Source organism: Myripristis murdjan, chromosome 13, assembly GCF_902150065.1.
Source record: "Myripristis murdjan chromosome 13, fMyrMur1.1, whole genome shotgun sequence".
NCBI classification, from domain to species: domain Eukaryota; kingdom Metazoa; phylum Chordata; class Actinopteri; order Holocentriformes; family Holocentridae; genus Myripristis; species Myripristis murdjan.
Window position 1 is genome coordinate 6,992,688 of NC_043992.1, and position 16,514 is coordinate 7,009,201.

At 40.1% G+C, this 16,514-nt stretch overlaps 1 protein-coding gene across 1 annotated transcript in view; it reads right to left on the minus strand.

Annotated features, from left to right (window-relative positions):
* Window positions 1–16,514, minus strand: part of LOC115370361 (alpha-2-macroglobulin-like) — a 61,564-nt gene that overhangs the window by 13,515 nt on the left and 31,535 nt on the right. The window contains exons 16-30 of the mRNA XM_030067354.1: window positions 14,743–14,886; window positions 14,441–14,531; window positions 14,164–14,323; window positions 13,207–13,432; window positions 12,415–12,541; window positions 11,495–11,616; window positions 11,282–11,333; window positions 10,486–10,569; window positions 9,225–9,401; window positions 4,162–4,237; window positions 3,878–4,034; window positions 3,623–3,697; window positions 1,763–1,925; window positions 1,482–1,672; window positions 1,068–1,280 (exon numbers count right to left, since the gene is read on the minus strand). Of these exons, the coding sequence (XP_029923214.1) occupies window positions 1,068–1,280; window positions 1,482–1,672; window positions 1,763–1,925; window positions 3,623–3,697; window positions 3,878–4,034; window positions 4,162–4,237; window positions 9,225–9,401; window positions 10,486–10,569; window positions 11,282–11,333; window positions 11,495–11,616; window positions 12,415–12,541; window positions 13,207–13,432; window positions 14,164–14,323; window positions 14,441–14,531; window positions 14,743–14,886 (2,058 nt within the window). The remainder of the gene's footprint in view (window positions 1–1,067; window positions 1,281–1,481; window positions 1,673–1,762; window positions 1,926–3,622; window positions 3,698–3,877; window positions 4,035–4,161; window positions 4,238–9,224; window positions 9,402–10,485; window positions 10,570–11,281; window positions 11,334–11,494; window positions 11,617–12,414; window positions 12,542–13,206; window positions 13,433–14,163; window positions 14,324–14,440; window positions 14,532–14,742; window positions 14,887–16,514) is intronic.

Genomic DNA, 16,514 nt, shown 5'->3' on the forward strand with positions numbered 1-16,514 from the left:
TTTCACACATTCCTCATTTTAACCTGGAAGTCGAAACACGATGGTTGTCGATGTCTCTTCAGTGTGACTTAACCAATAGTCCAAATCCAATAAGGCAGGACATAACACATCAGCAACCATTGTTTCCAAGTCCATCGATTTTCAATGACTTTGGGCTTGTCACTAGTCGGAGGTTGCTGTTTTTTGGGCTTGTTTCTAAAATTTACTTTCTCATTTGGGCTTTGTTAAATGTAATTTGACTTAGCTCCATACAAGATATAAAATATCGCTGCCTGCTGTCAGAACCACACATGCACTCGCCAACATTAAAATCCTGTCATGGTTCCTTGTTTCTTGTGTTCAGTGTTTTCACCTGTGTCTGGTTTGCTCCTCCCAGTTCCCACACCTGTCCTGAGTTGTGTTTCAGCCCTGATTGTTCTGATCCTTTCCAGTGTCTTGTGCTCCAGCCCTTTCCCCAGGTGTGTTTTGTTAGCTATTTAGTTCTTGTGTATTTAAGTCCTGTTTTCAGTTCTGTTCCTTGTCCAGTCATTTTCTTTGCTGTCATGTGTTAACTGTGTTTCCTTAGAGTACATTAAATATTTTGTTGTCTTCTGAGCTTCGTGCCTGCATGTTCCTGCATTTGGGTCCAACCACCAAACCTCCCGATGTGACAAATCCTTAGCAGAGATTTATGTTACACAATTTAACGCTTGACATTTTGTCCTGTTGCAGGATCTGTCCACTGCCCTGTTCTGTCGCCCCCCTCCTTCCCCAAATACACACAGGTGACAGTCAATGATTTGGACATTTTAAATCATGTAATTAAGGATTTTTCTTTTTAGCTCTCCTTCATTTTTAGTGGCCCAGAAAAGCTATGAGCCACTTGTTACCTAGCAACCACACTGAGCGATACACTGCACCCAGTCATACTGTGTATCCAAGAAGGGAAAATTACGCTTTGTTGCTGATGTTTTGGGGATTGCAAAGTGGTAGTTCCACAGCCAGTGTTCATGTGTTAAATGTGACCAAATACATATTTAGAAGAACGAGATGAACCAACTGTAGCAGAACTGAGCTGCTCCACTGACCTGCACTGCCACACATGCAGTTCCCTTCACCTCAAACTGGTACTTTCCTGCCACATCCTTCAGCCACTTCTCCTGGTAGAGAAGTTTGTTGGTTGGGTCCACTTCAAACGTCAGATGGCCAGAGGGAGACTGGGCTAACACTGAGCTTGAACCTTCTGGAGTGAACACCTGACTAGAGTAGAGAGCCAGAGCCTGAAGAGCCACCACTGTGTCCTACAACACATACATATAAACACCATGTTGGACCTCAGCAATAGCAAAAGAAAAATAAAATCAAATAAAAAGTAACACTTATACTATGTAATTTAAAAAATGCAGAGGTTTACAAAATGTAGAGTCAAATAATGAATCAAACTGGCACAAGAAAACTATTTGTACAAGTAAAACTCCAATATGCAGCAGTTTGGGAGGTACCTGTGTAGAGGAGAAGCCTCCATAGGAGTTCTGCTGTCTGGCCAGCCACCTGACGATGCCAGAGGCATAGCCCAGTTCTTCACGAGTAGTAGAGGAGGCACTGAGTTTGGCCAGCAGCACATAGGAGCTAATCTCCACAGACAGAGAGGCAGATGTCTCTGTGGCCTTCTGAGTCCAATGGATGAAACCCCCTGAAAACAGCCAGCCACAAACAGAAAAGACATAGTTTAGGATACTTTGACAGAAATAAAACAATATTTTACTACAGGTAGGTATCTCACCTTGGCGTACAGCATCCTTGTCTAGCTGCTCCAGCAGGATAGCACGAGTCTTCATGTCCCCAGCCAGGGTGAAGACGTAAGCCAGCAGAGCTCTAGTGTAAGTGTTGTCCAAACTACTGATGGACTCGTTGAGGAAAGTCAAGCTTCTATTCATACCTGAATGCTGTGACAGACCAAACATGATTTTCATAAACACTTCAAATAACCCTCTTTTTAGGGTTTGAAATGATCCCATATACCTCAATAGAACAGGTGAGAGTTGTCTGCTCTCAAGAAAAATCTGACAGCGTAGGAAGTTGAGGTGTGTGGGTTCAAAGTCAATATGCCAACAGAACCCAGCAAGAATTCACACACTGAATGTAATGTAACGAAAATGCCAAAGTAGTAACAAAATCATCTACTGTACAAACCAAAAAACGTTTTGTAGCTCGTCATCTTTGCACCTCGCGTTGGGTTTTGCATCTGGCCGCTTCTCTAAGATTTCTTAATTTTTGCTTTGATGGTAAGTGGCGGCCGATAGTCACGGTGCTGCTCGGCCTGTCGGTCAGCAGTTAGGTCCAGAGGGTCATATCGCCAAATCTATTTGGTGGATTGACATAAAGTTTGGTGATTTGGAAGTTTTGGTAACCCCATGAACCTTTCCTCTAGCGCTACCTGCAGGAAATTATTTTTTATTTTGACTGCTAAGGTCTCAAAAACTACTTTAACATTGCCATGACATTTGGTGAGAGCAGTCATGTTGGCTAGATGATGAGACTTGTCAGTTTTGATGACTCCATGACCTTTGCTCCAGACTAGCTCCACCAACAGGCAAGGGCGCGGGAAGGGTGGTGCTGAGGGTGCTGCAGCACCCCCTGCTGAGGAGGGGTGGAATAAATGTCAAATTAATTTTACCACATTTCAAAGTCATTTTCTTTTGAAAATGACTTGATTGTGGCAGTCACTTAGGGTGTGGACAGGGGGAGAAAGTATAACGTGTATTAATCTACTGCACCTAATGCAAGGAAAACGAAAAACATGTAAAACTGCAGAGGGGCAATCACACCGAGACACATCAGGCGGCACCATCAGTCGGTATCAGGCGAGCCGGCCGCGGCACTGGCCAGCATGAGGCAGCTCACCTGTCAGATCCGGCAGACCTGACCGGGTGGGCGCGGTATCGGACGGTGCCGCGGCCGGCCATCCTGATGCCGACTGATGGTGCCGCGGCATGTGCGGGTCAATACGGTAGTCTAGAAAACTGGAGATTTTTTTTTCTCGTGCGCCCCCAAGTAGATTGCGCCCTGGGCAGTTGCACTGCCCATCGCAGAAACCGTCCCTGCTGCCGAGTCTGCCAGCACAGCGGGATGCTGCTGCAACTCTCTCTCTTGTTTGCGCTGCGCTCGCACAGCTGGTTGTCTGTCACTGAAAGTTTAGCCTCCAAATCAGTGATGTAGTCTACGTGATACGCAGGTATACGGCGTATACCTACTAGAAAAGGTCCCGCATTTCCGTATAACCACTTAACCCAACCCCCCCCCCCCCCCCCCCCCCCCCACCCCCCCCCCCCCCATACGCAGCACCCCCTGGCAAAAAGTAGTTCCCGCGCGCATGCCAACAGGCCAAAATATGGTGGTAGTAGCTGCAGTTGTAACAGCTGAAATTTTATGACAACATTCCTTTTGGTTAGATGATGCAACTTGGTGATTTTGGTGATCGCATAACCTTCTGTCTCGTGTCACCAGCAGGCCCAGAGGAGCAAATAACATGCATGCTCATCAGTCGGTTTGTGAATTCATGTTGGTTTCTGTATACCTTAACAGAAAAGTCCTTTCAGGGGTGCAAGTGGATGGGAAAACAGCATAAGATAGTTGTACTCACAGACACTGACATATTGGCCTCCAACAAAGCAGCAGTGACATAAGCACTGAGAGTCACTTCATCATTCACTCCACCCTGTAGAGAAAACATGTATGCACTGCAATGACCTTTTTATCTCCAATGTGGAATTATGAACATCTGGTAGTGAGCCCCATTTGTGATGAGAAGAAACTGGGGTTGTTGGTGCCTCATGCATATAATTGCTACAGAAACAGTGGTGCATACAACCTCATTGGGGATCCTCCTACCCCATACCTTCATCCTGTTGTTAAAGAGTTTTCCTAATTGTTGGAAACTGCCGTTGGTTTGCTGTTTACCCTCCAACCAAGTCTTGGACAGATCAATTACTTCTGGGTCAATATAGACAAAAGTCTTTGCCTTGACAAAAGATTTCAGCACAAAAGCGGTCAACCTGAGGATAGGTAACACAATGGATAAAGCATTCACTTACAACAAACAACAACAAAAGAATTTATGTTCAGTTTTAGTGTTTTGTGACAACAGGTTGTATTTTGGATGCACAGTATGTTCACTCTCACCATGTGTTCCCTGATCCTCCTCTAAATGTGCTATAAGCACCATCATAATGCCTGTAGTTCAGCTGCCTCTGGTAGCCTGCATGAAGTTGAAAACGTGATTATCTTGAAATTATAATCAAGGGGTACATTCAGTGAAACTGCCAAATTAAAATAGTTAGAACTCCAGAGACCACAGATGGCCTTCAGCTCGCTGCAGAGGCTGTCAGGGAAGCTGCTACTCTGCTCTTCTATAGCTGGGTTTCCATCCACCTATTTTTATTCGCATTTTCAGAAATTGCGAAAAAAAATTTGGATGGAAACGCCAGAAATTCGAAAAACGGCCAAAAATTCGAAAAAAGTTTTTACGCTTGGAGGGGGTGGATTTCTCAGAGTATCCATAAAAGAAAATGCGACTTTTTGCTGTGGAAACAGGTTTTGCGAATAAACGATGACTGGACCGGATACACTTCTGCGCTACAGTCTTATTATTATTATTATTATTATTATTATTAGTCACTTATTTACGGTGGCCGAGAACCGCCATCGCTGCAAATAAAAAAAACGATGCAAATAAAAAATAAAAACGCTGCATTGCAAACAAAAAAAGCAACGGTCGCTGCAAATAAAAAAACGCTGCAAATAAAAAAGGAAAACCCTGCATTGCAAATAATAATAATAAAAAAAGCAATGATGCAAACAAAAAAGCCAAAACGGATTTTCATGGCAGATTTTTTATATTTGTTATATTTAAGCAATAAGCCCCTTGAAGCCATGAGTTACAGTGATTTTACAATGGCGATTTTACATTTTAGAACGCCCCTCAGCTGTTGTAAAATCACTGTAACCAACAGCGTTTCGGGGCTTATTGCTTAAATATAACAAATATAAAAAATCTGCCATGAAAATCCGTTTTGGCTTTTTTGTTTGCATCGTTGCTTTTTTATTATTATTATTATTATTTGCAATGCAGGGTTTTCCTTTTTTATTTGCAGCGTTTTCCTTTTTTATTTGCAGAGGGGTTTTTTTATTTGCAGCGACTGTTGCTTTTTTTTATTTGCAACGCAGCGTTTTTCTTTTTTATTTGCATCATTTTTTTTATTTGCAGCGATGGCGGTTCTCGGCCACCATACTTATTCCTTATTTGGGATGGTCTGTTACGAAGTTAGCGCTGTTAAAATAGTAACCAGACTTCTCCCAAGAGCCGACAAGTTCAGCAGGAATCTGTCCATGATCAACTGTTGAGTGTCAGCTGAGTGTTTGTTGTTGTTCAGTGGACACAGACACTATCTTATGGCGTCATCTCACGGCGCACTCTTCTCCCAATAATCGCAAAACAAAACTAATGGAAACAGGCATAAATTCGCATTTTCTTTTGTGCATTTTTACAAAATGCGCTCAAAAATTTCGATATATTTGGATGGAAACCCAGCTACTGTTTTGTCCAAGTGGAGGCGCCTTCCTTTGCCGCTTGATGTCAGATTTCATTCCACCAGGAGTGTTTATACCTCCTGGGTTGCATTTAGGGGTGTTCCCTTCACAGATTTCCATCAACATGCACATTTGCACAATTTTACACAGTCCACATGACCTCCTGGAGTCCTGTGATAGCAGCCATTTTTCTGACACCCTCACAGTGCTCTTAAGGGCTCTTGACCTCCACATCAATGCAATGGAAATTCACAAGCAAAGCACCGTCTCTCCATAACACATGATTCATAAAACTGTAGTAACATACAGACCTCCCATTTTAGATTCTGTCGTAACATAAACTGCTAATTCTAATGTCAATTCTAATGTCAAAAACTGACAGAGCAACTTACTACCAGTCACAATATAAAGTAGTGCAGTTACTCATCCTGAAGGCATCCTTTTCTATTAGCTTTGTCTGAGCACTGTAGCATGTTCATGATGATGCACACACCTGTTTGACAAGGAAGTGTGTCTCCTCTCTCTGTGGTCTTCAAGATTTCTTCCATTTTTTCCACCTGTGCATGTTTTGGGGAGTTTTTTCTTGCCCCCTGTGAGGATTAAGTCTGGGGCTGTCCTGTTTTTTATGTAAACTTGCAGGCCTTGTGAGACTAAACAATGATTTTGGGCTCTAGATTAAATGTAAACTTCAAACATAATAAGAGGAGCACTGTTGGGCTTGTTCGCATAACTCACAACTCTTATAAATTACTACAACGTACCCTTAAGAGCTGTATAAAATAATATTTTTAAAAAGTGCTATTTACCTAAAACTACCATGAAATTACCGAAGTGATTCAACAGTTACCCAAATGGACCCAAAAGTACCCCAAAGGCCTCACACAGTTGCCCATAACTACTCAAAACCACTTAAACAGTTAGCACAAAGGTACCACAAAGCCCCCAACAGAGTTATACAGCCCATGCCCAGCATATGAAAAATTTATACAACTATTTAATTCAATTTTCACAAAATGTTTTCCACTGGTTGCTCTGTCTGTTCATTGTGAGAAAAAATACTACAACCCTTGGTTTTCTGCTGGGTTGGAAAAGTCCTCCAAAATTAAAAATAAACTCTACAGAAAATATTTCTTTTCTCACCAAGCCCCTTAAATTTGGCTACTTATAAATGTTATAAAAATAAATACATCCATCTCCTTAGAGCTGCCAAGAAAAAGTTCTACAGTGATCAGTTCACAAAGTCTGAAAGAATATCAAGGCTACATGGAAAGTTATTAATCAGTTACTTCAAAGAAAAAAAGCCTCAACTCAATTTCCTTCAACCTTTAAGGATGGAAATTCTACTCTTAATGATCAAAATGATATAGCCTGTAAGTTCAATGATTTCTTTTCTAGTGTTGGTGCATCTTTTGCTACAAAAATACCTGATACAAAACGCAACCCATTAGACTATATAAAATGTTATTTTCCATCCATTGGTAAGTTTGATTTTCCTGACTTTAAAGAGGTGAAAGACATTATAATGGACTTAAAAAATATCTGCACCTGGTCACGATGGAATTTGTGCCTCCTTAATTAAAGAAAACATTTCTTCTACTATTGAGCCTTTAACATTTATCATTGCATTATTCATGGAAACTGGTACCATACCTCATGATTTAAAAATAGCCAAATTCTATATTTCTATATTGCCTTGTTTTTCAAAGATTTTAGAAAAACTAGTGTACAAAAGAATCCTGGAACACTTGAAAACACACAATATTCTTTATAATAATCAATATGGGTTTTGTAAAAATCATTCAACTTATATGGCACTCTTAGAACTTACTGATAGAATACATGAAATTAGATAATAACGAATTTGCAATAAGTGTATTTTTAGATCTTTCTAAAGCGTTTGACACCGTAGACCATATTTTGCTTTTGAAATTGTTTAGATATGGTTTTCATGGTAAAGTTCACAAGTGGCTCAGTAATTATGTTCACAATAGAAACCAATATGTTCTTATTAATGGTCATGAGTCAAAAAGAAATATAATACAATATGGTGTACCTCAAGGGTCTATTTTAGGACCTTTATTATTTCTTGTGTATATTAATGACCTTGCAGCAGTATCTAACACCACAGTGTTTCCTCTTTGCAGATGATACCAGCATTTTTGTCTCAAATAGAAATTTAACATCTCTCATCAGAGACCTAAATCACGATCGTATGAATTACTCAACATGGTTTCAAACAAATAAACTTTCACAAAATGTCAAGAAGTCCAATTTCATGATATTTGCAGGGAATAGGAAATATGACAGTGAACAAATTAAACTTCATATTCACAATGAAGAAATAGTTAAAGTTTCAACAACATGTTTTTTTGGGCATTCTAATTGATGATAAACTCTCTTGGAGAGAACAGGTTGGCTTTGTCTGCAAAAAGGTCACAAAATCCCTTGGGATTTTAAGAAAAATAAGAGATTTTGTACACACTTCATGTTTTCTTACATTATATTATTCTTTAATTTATCCGTATCTAACATACTGTAATATTGTGTGGGCAAGTACTTTTCTGTCTTATTTGCACAAAATATTATTGTTACAAAAGCGTTTTGTTAGAATAGCAACTTTTTCCAAGGCTATTGCTCCAAGTGCACCTCTCTTTTTTAAATTGCAACTGTTAACTATCTTTGATATCAACGTTCTTCATGTCTGTACATTTGTTTTTCAAGTGAAACATAAGACTGATGATTTACCTCTTGATTTTCGATGTTATTTTGTAAGTAATTCCCAATTCCATAATTACTCAACTCGAGAAGCCAAAAATCTTCATCTTCCACTGTATACAACATCCCGTGGTCAATTCTCTATTAAATATCGTGGTGTTATTATGTGGAATGACTATGTACATTTAACTGATTCTTCTTTGTCATTGTCCATATACAAAAAGAAACTTAAAAATGCTCTTCTGTTGAAGTTTATTGATTTAGAAAAATAGAACCACTCTAAATCTTTTTTTTTTCAAAATGTATAAATCATTGTCTATTTTTATTGATGAATTATGATTTTACTTTTTTTTCTTTTTACATGATATTTTCAATTTGAACATTTAATATGTATTTGTGATTTTTGTATTGTGTGTATCTTAACAATAGTATTTTTTTGGGGTGTGGTTTTCATATAAGCCTCTATAGGTTTCTGACCACACCTCACACATATTTTTCTTGTTTTTTGTTGTTGTTGTTTTTATGTGATTCTCCACCTTTCTCTTTGTATTTGTACATGTGTGAAACAAATAAATAAATGAAATAAATGAAAAAAAAAATGCACATTTCATTATTTCGGGTATTTTTAGGTACTTTTCAGGGCACATCAACCTAATTTACTGCCTACTTTATTCTTGCCAGCTTATTGCTGATCTGTCTGCCTGTTACTGTGAACCTTTGCCTGAGTCTTGCTTGAATGCAGTGGGTACAGGTGCAGTAAGAAAGCACACAAATGATGGTGGTGAATGCACATAAACACTGTACATGAGGCCAGAGGTATGAAAATGTGAAAATGCTGCAACAACTCTATGAAAATGTTTACCAAAGTAAAATATCACTTCAATTCAGGGGGTTGTGTAATGTCAGTTCTGAATTGCAGTCTAAGAGTAACAGATGCTCACCGCTGTTTAGGAAACCAGTTGACTTTTCCTTTATGGCTTTGGTCATTTGATCTGTGTTTGCCAGGTATTCAAGGACGTAGATATTGGGGGCCAGGAGTGCCATGTTCTGCTCCCCACATCCGTATGGCATCCTCAGCAGTCCATCCAGGTTATTTAGGGCCCGGCCCAGGATGTCACCTGCAGAAAAACACTGTCTTTTTAAGACCAGGCACATAATTAGCCTGATGGTATTGAATGAAGGAGCACTGCCTCTGGAGGACAGAAGTACAAGTACTGGCTTGTGCTGACTTGTACAAGTACTGATTTGTGTTGTTGATCCATCCAAATTTGCTAATGCTTCATTTAAAATATATACATTTGCTTGACAAAACATCTCTCACCTGGGGTATGCTTTTATTTTCCATGTAAAATATCCTAGACTGCAACTGACAAAAGATAACAAAACGTCTTTGATGGATTACTCTTTGTTGTTTTTGTTCAACCTGGTCAGGGGTCTCCCATCACTTGCCCTAACATTAACCTCAGTGCTGTGGGTGTTTCTTGTGCTGATTGGGGTTTGTGTTGCACTGAGGGGGTGAGTTTTGTATTCCTTTGGTTGGAGGTTGCAGATTGGCCCACTTGTATAGCTACACTACATTTCTGTATGAGTTGTCTCCATCTTGTGGCAGCGAAATAAATGACGCTTGAAACAAACATAGGAGCCCTCACATGCAAAGAGAAAAGGGAGGAAAACTAAAGCACAGCAAACAAAAGTTGTCAATATCAATATACTACCTAACTTCCTTGTCAAAATTAACTTACACTTATTATGCTGTGTTGCCCATTTCAGAATCATCGACTTTAATTATTGACGCATTCATGTTTTAAATGTTGTATCTGGTAAAAATGGAGCTAATTTTATTTACACATATACTGCAGGGTAGCTTAACCCATAATAATAAACATAAAGTATTAGATGGTTTATAATTTGTATTAATAATCTAAATCTGCAAAGTAACTAGTTACTTAAGCTGTCAAGTAAATGTAGTGAAGTAAAAAATACAATATTTCCCTCTGAAATGTAGTGGAGTAGAAATATAAAGTAGCATAACATGGAAATACTCAAGTACCTCAAAATTATACATAAGAGCAGTACTTGAGTAAATGCACTCAGGAACATTCCAACACTGCGTAAAACACATTACTAAAGGTCAAATGTGCACCAATGTGAGAATGTCACTGTACAGCAAAGCAACATTTAAATTAAGTTAAATGACTTTACCCAACACTGACAGTGAACCATGTGCAGATTCAGGAATGATGTTCTCAGGCAGGACTAAATCCCTCTCTGCTGTCAAAGTCTCTCCTAGAAGGCAAAAGAAAAAAACAATATGAGCATGAGAACAGGAATATAAAATCTCAGAGAGAGTTAAGACAAGAACAGGTTAGTACTGCATCAACCATGTTATTTCAATGAAGCTGATCTCTGATTCACTGCCATCCAAATTTTGCTGGCCACAAAATAGTTTTAGAACAAACTACTTTGAGAACTAAAGGGCTCTTTCTTTTGTTGGGTAAATGAAAAGAAGACTCAGACAGGGGATTAAAGTGGGCTAGTCTGTTTTATACCTCGGGGTATATTCTGGGCTAGTCCACTTTATACCCCAGGGATTTTAATTTGTCTGGGTAATTATTATTTATTTATTTTTATCTGCAACTAGGCCTATGAAACTAGACCTACATATATTGTGCCACTGACAAAGCATGTTCTCCAGCAACATTCCTAATCTAAAGGACATTTGTAGGACTAACACAGTTTGATCTATAAGTTAAAAAGAGATTGAGAGAGACTCACCGTTGTTTGCTGAAATTACCGCATGTCAGACCACATGTCAAGAGATCTGTTAGACTTCTGAAACAACTCCCTCTAGTGTGTGTGTATGTAATATGTGCCTAGAAGGGTACAGTCTGGCCTAGCCCAAAGTATACCCTGGGGTATAAACTGGACTATACCCCGGGTATAGTCTGGTCAAGGGGTACCACTTTGGGCTTTTACACCGGGTCTAAACCATACTGACCGTTTGGACAGAGCAACCAGTTGTAGGCCTTTGTGACCTCAGTTCCCTCAGGCTGAAAGAAAGGAGACGGAAAAGAATTTCAATGGCCATATCTGTCATGTCAAGGCTGTTGGTCAAATTCAGTCTCCCCTCTCTCAAATGCAACAAAGACTAATATTGCATGAACACTGAATTGAATAGTTTTCTTTGTCATCTTGATGTCAAGGCACGTACCTTTACTATGAGAGGGCGTGTGACCACATCAATGCGACCTCTCTCTGGTACGCTCACAATCTCATTGTTACATGAAACATCAGATGTCACAGCCTCAGCACTCACAGACACATTCACCGCCCCTAAAAGAAAGATTGACAGAAAATGAGCTCTCTCTGCATCTGAGATTTAATTCAAATATTCTGAAGAATCTAACAAAGTCAAAAAAATTTGAGTAACATGGTGTAAAAATTCACTGGACAAAAAAAGATCATGAATGAAATAATGCAAAAAATAAAAAAACATCCCTTCTGTGGTCTGTTTCATGCGTTTACATGGTCATGCTGTGTACACAATGATACTGCATGGCACTGTGAGGCTATGACCAATGTACACTGTAATTCTGCTCATGAGGTTTTAGTGATGAAGTAGGTGAATCTTATTTTACTGCTCAGCTGACTGTAAAGTGCTCTCACTGATTCTACATGCATATCCTGGAACAAAATAAGAGGCAGCACAAACACATGCAAAGTCAATCATCGCAAGTTTGATGCAACTGTGCTCTAAGGACTGCAAACTGAGACAGAAGGTACTTTTTAACCAGAGTCAGAAATACCCAACGCACTAAAGGAAATGTCAATCAGCTTCAAGCAGGACTCAATACAGGAAGCGTTCAATTTCTATACCAAATGACTGATAAAGGAAAAGAGGAAAGATGTGAATCAAAACCACCAATAATATCATGTGAAGTACATAATAACTAGGACCACAGCACTGACTACTGCTGTGCCATCACATTTTCTGGCATGTTGCCTATTCCCCGACTTGTCTTTCAGGTCAAGCAAATCAAGATAACACAGGTAAAATAAGGCAAAATGGACTCCGCTTCCCCCACAAGTTTGAGTGTTCAGTAAAATGAAGGTGTGAAGGTCTGGCCTCACCCAAGACACTGGGTGCCATCGTCCAGCTGACGGTCTTGCGTTCACTGGCACACAGACAGGATGAGTACTTGTCACCAGAGAGGGGGGTGAGCGTGTATTCTACAGAGGGGGCTGGGGTCACAGTGACCTGGCCAAGAGACACACTAGTCAGATCTTAAACTGGAACTGCACGATAGAAGCAAATTATGGAAAAATAAAGAAAAGAAGAAAAAATTAAATAATAGGTCTAGAATGCAGCTTGCAGTGGGGACCTCACAAAATGACTGAATAAATAAATAAATAAAATGACATCCGGTGAAGAGAGCATAGAATTGGATTTATATCGGTTTAGAAGGCTAACTGATATAAATGGATTTTTTTTTTTTTTTTGAGTCACTGATGTGAGTCTACCTTATGTGCCAGTATCGAAGATGTTTAAATCTGAAAATGTTTGTATCAGAAAACACATTAAAATATTAAGTATTCAGAAGAAACTCAAAATCAATCACAGGACACTAAAACACTCTTACCGCTGAGATAGCAATAATAATAAGATGAAATAATATTCATTCATACTTCATGTGGAGTCCAAAAATAATATAATGTCCCATTAAAATCACATCAGGATTCTCTGGGCTTCCCATTGACAACTAGTACTGATTTATTCCATGTAATTCATTAATATGCAATCAGACAACTCCATCATACCAGATCTGAACACCACTGACTGAGGGATAAAAACTTTAAATAAAACCAATTCTGATTGAATACGTAACCTAGATCATGCACTGTCAGTGTAAAGGGCTTCATTACCATGATGCACCTGGACAGGTAGTTGAAGACGGTTGCCTTGAGCTCAAAGTGCTCCCCCCGGATGATGGAGTAGGGCAGGCTGAGCTCGAGGAAGAAGGGCTGGAAGACAGTGAGCTCTTTACGAGGAGCGAGACCAAAACCCTGAGGGGACAAGCAGAAAGCCTCCGTCTCCCAGGTGGTGATGGTGTCCGGGACAGTGAGGGGCACATCCTTGGATCCAGTCTCTCTGGATTAACAGGTGCACAGAGACACATACATACTGGGGATTATTTGCACTGCTGCTGATTCAATTACATCAGTCACTTTACCACACCACCAAAGAAGAAGCTACTCTGTAGCCTGATGAATCAGCTGTCAGTGAGATCTCTCCAATTATCAAAACCAAGAAATGCACCTGGTGTTATTATGTCCAAAGACAAATCAACTTCATAAGTTTACAGATGGAGAAAAGGCAGATTATTAATGATTTCTCTTCCATGACCAAATTAACTATTACTTGTTGATCAAGGGGTAATAAAAGAAGTCCAAGGCAACATTTGGAAATCCAGATCCTGTTCAATCTGGATCAAAATACATGAGATCATTTTGGGCCTGGGCCATTTGCTGCATGTCATGCCCTCTCTCTCTCCTGTCACTATCAAATACAGCAGAAATTCTTTCTTGTGCATTTCTTCATTTACAAATAAAGCTTCTTTTTGAAAGGTTGTAATCCTGAACCATTTTATTGCAGTTACTTAAATCAGTTGTTTGAATTCTGCATTCCATGTGTTCTTGAATGTTTTCATTTACAGCTCCACAAAGTGTGTGTACTGAACCATTTGAGCTTGTTGCCCCAGAGAAACTTTCTAAAAGAGTTCTTTAGAGGTCTAAACAGGATTCTGCTATGGTACACGCCTGAAAAACTCTTTCTGGCATTATATGGAACCTCTTTGGGTAAGAGTGATGATGGGAGCTCACCCGACATCCACAAGGTCCCAAATCCAAGTCTCAGGGAAGAAAGCACGGACTGATTCTATCGGTGGAGGAGATTCACTACCAATAAGAACAATCGACACTTCTTGTTCAGGCATTCTGTGCGCAACTGGTCCTGAGTCGCTGTAATGTCTATAAGGATTCACTGAAGAAACCAGATAATATTCAGATATTACTCAACCAGTAACAAGGAGCAACAATAACACAATGAACTTAAATGGAATTACGCTGGTTAACCTTCAACAAAAGAAAGAAACTTTACCATTGCCACGATAGTAATATTCTCTTCCCTTATACGTGACACAAGAAGGTGTTCTGATAACCAAATTTGTTGCCATCTTCATCCCCAAATTCTAGATAAACCAAAAACATTGATGTATTTCTTCATTTTTTACTTAACCTGTAAAGGTTCATTGAGATTAAAAATATCTTTTACAAGTGTCCTGTTAATATGTATGTACACAAATACACACACACACACACACACACACACACACACATATATATAGATAGACTGATAGATAGAGTGTTGATATGATGTGCCCACTGTGGTATAAAAAGTACCTGGAAAACTGTGTAAGCATCATTGTCATCTCTGTCAGGTCTTGGACGAATGTATCTCTTTGCTCTCAGAGGCAAACATGATGTAACATCTTCAATCTCGTGTGGAAAACCGGACAAATGCGTCACAGGCAGCAAATCAAACATCTGAAAAGAAAGATAAGGGTCAGTACTAGAGTTCTCATCGGGCCTGAAAATTAAGACCCGACCCGACCCGGGCCCGACTGGGCCAGCCCGAGGCCCGACCCGATCCGACTAATTAGCCGAACTTTAGGCCCGACAGCCCGATAAAGCCCGAAAAAAAAAAAAAAAAAATCGCCAAATTCGCCATTATTTAGCAGCGCCGGTCGGCCGCGGCACCGGGGCACTATCAGTTGGCATCAGGCGAGCCGGCCGCGGCACCGGCCAGCATCAGGCAGCTCACCTGTCAGATCCAGCAGACCTGACCAGGTGGCCGCGGTATCGGTGCCGCGGCCGGCCCGCCTGATGCCGACTGATGGTGCCACCTGATGCCAACTGATGGTGCCGCGGCATGTGCGGGTCAATACGGTAGTCTAGAACAGTGTTTCCCAACCTTTTTTGTCTTGTGTACCCCCTGAGCCTTTTGTCAGACCACGAGTACCCCCTCACTCATACGTGGCTACGGGGGGCGGGGGGGTAAACAGCAAAATTTCAGAGAGTAATTGCTGTCTGGCACGATTGTACATCTCTCTGAACTCTCTTATGCTCCTTTGAAATTTGCCATTAAGTGCTGAGCCCTCAGCAGGTTCATAGGTTTTAAATAATGCTATTAAAAGCAATAATTTTAATTTCTTTACTCACTGTTCTATTTCCACTACAGTCCATCAAAGTAGCTTTACAAGAACTAGAAACTCAAAATAAGCTCTAAAACTACAAGAAATACCTTGAATAATCCAACTACATCAAACTATTCTTCATAAAAATTTATTGTAGTGTCAACAAAAAACAAAGCAAGATATGGCATCAAATAGTGACATACAGTATATGTTTGAGCTGTACACTGTCCCTTTAAGATCAAATAAGAAAATGAAATGAAACTATGCCACAAAATAATGCAGTTTAAAATGCAAAAAATAGATATCTATCTAGAGACAAACTCAAAATATCAGTAAAATATGAACTATTTCTGACATTAATATCCTGACAGACTTTTTGAAAGAATAAAAAGCTCAGTATTTGCTCCTCCTGTGGTCTGTCCTCTCTCTCCCTCACTGTCCTGCACTCGCTTCAGCCTGTAAACAATCATTAGCTGTTAGCTTAAACACTGAGCTGAAAGAGGCAGGGTTTGGACCAAACAGGGAAAATATCGCTTTTCATATTACAGCCTTGTGCTTGGTGAACAAGTGGTGTGATAAATGACTCACTGGCTTTCACTTGAGGAGGTTTTCTTGCTAGTTCTCATCAGGCTGCTGCCTCTCAGGCTGACGGACTGACTGAAAGTTACCGAGCTGCCGCTCTGCCGGCAGCAGGATGCGGACCAAACCACTTTGAGGCATGGGGGGGAGGTCATAACTTTTAAACACTTAAAAACCCACTATTTTACATTTATAATTAGCACCGCTTGCATTGCACTTTCATTGACCCCGCCCAATTCACGTAAATTTTAGGCCCGGGTCGGGTCGGGTTCGGGCAGAATATGAGAACTCTAGTCAGTACTATGAACTGCCAAGTGTTTCCTGTTTTTGCACTGATTGATGTTGTTCTGTGGAGACATCTTCCAGACACATGCATATGCAGAGCTTCCACCATGATGA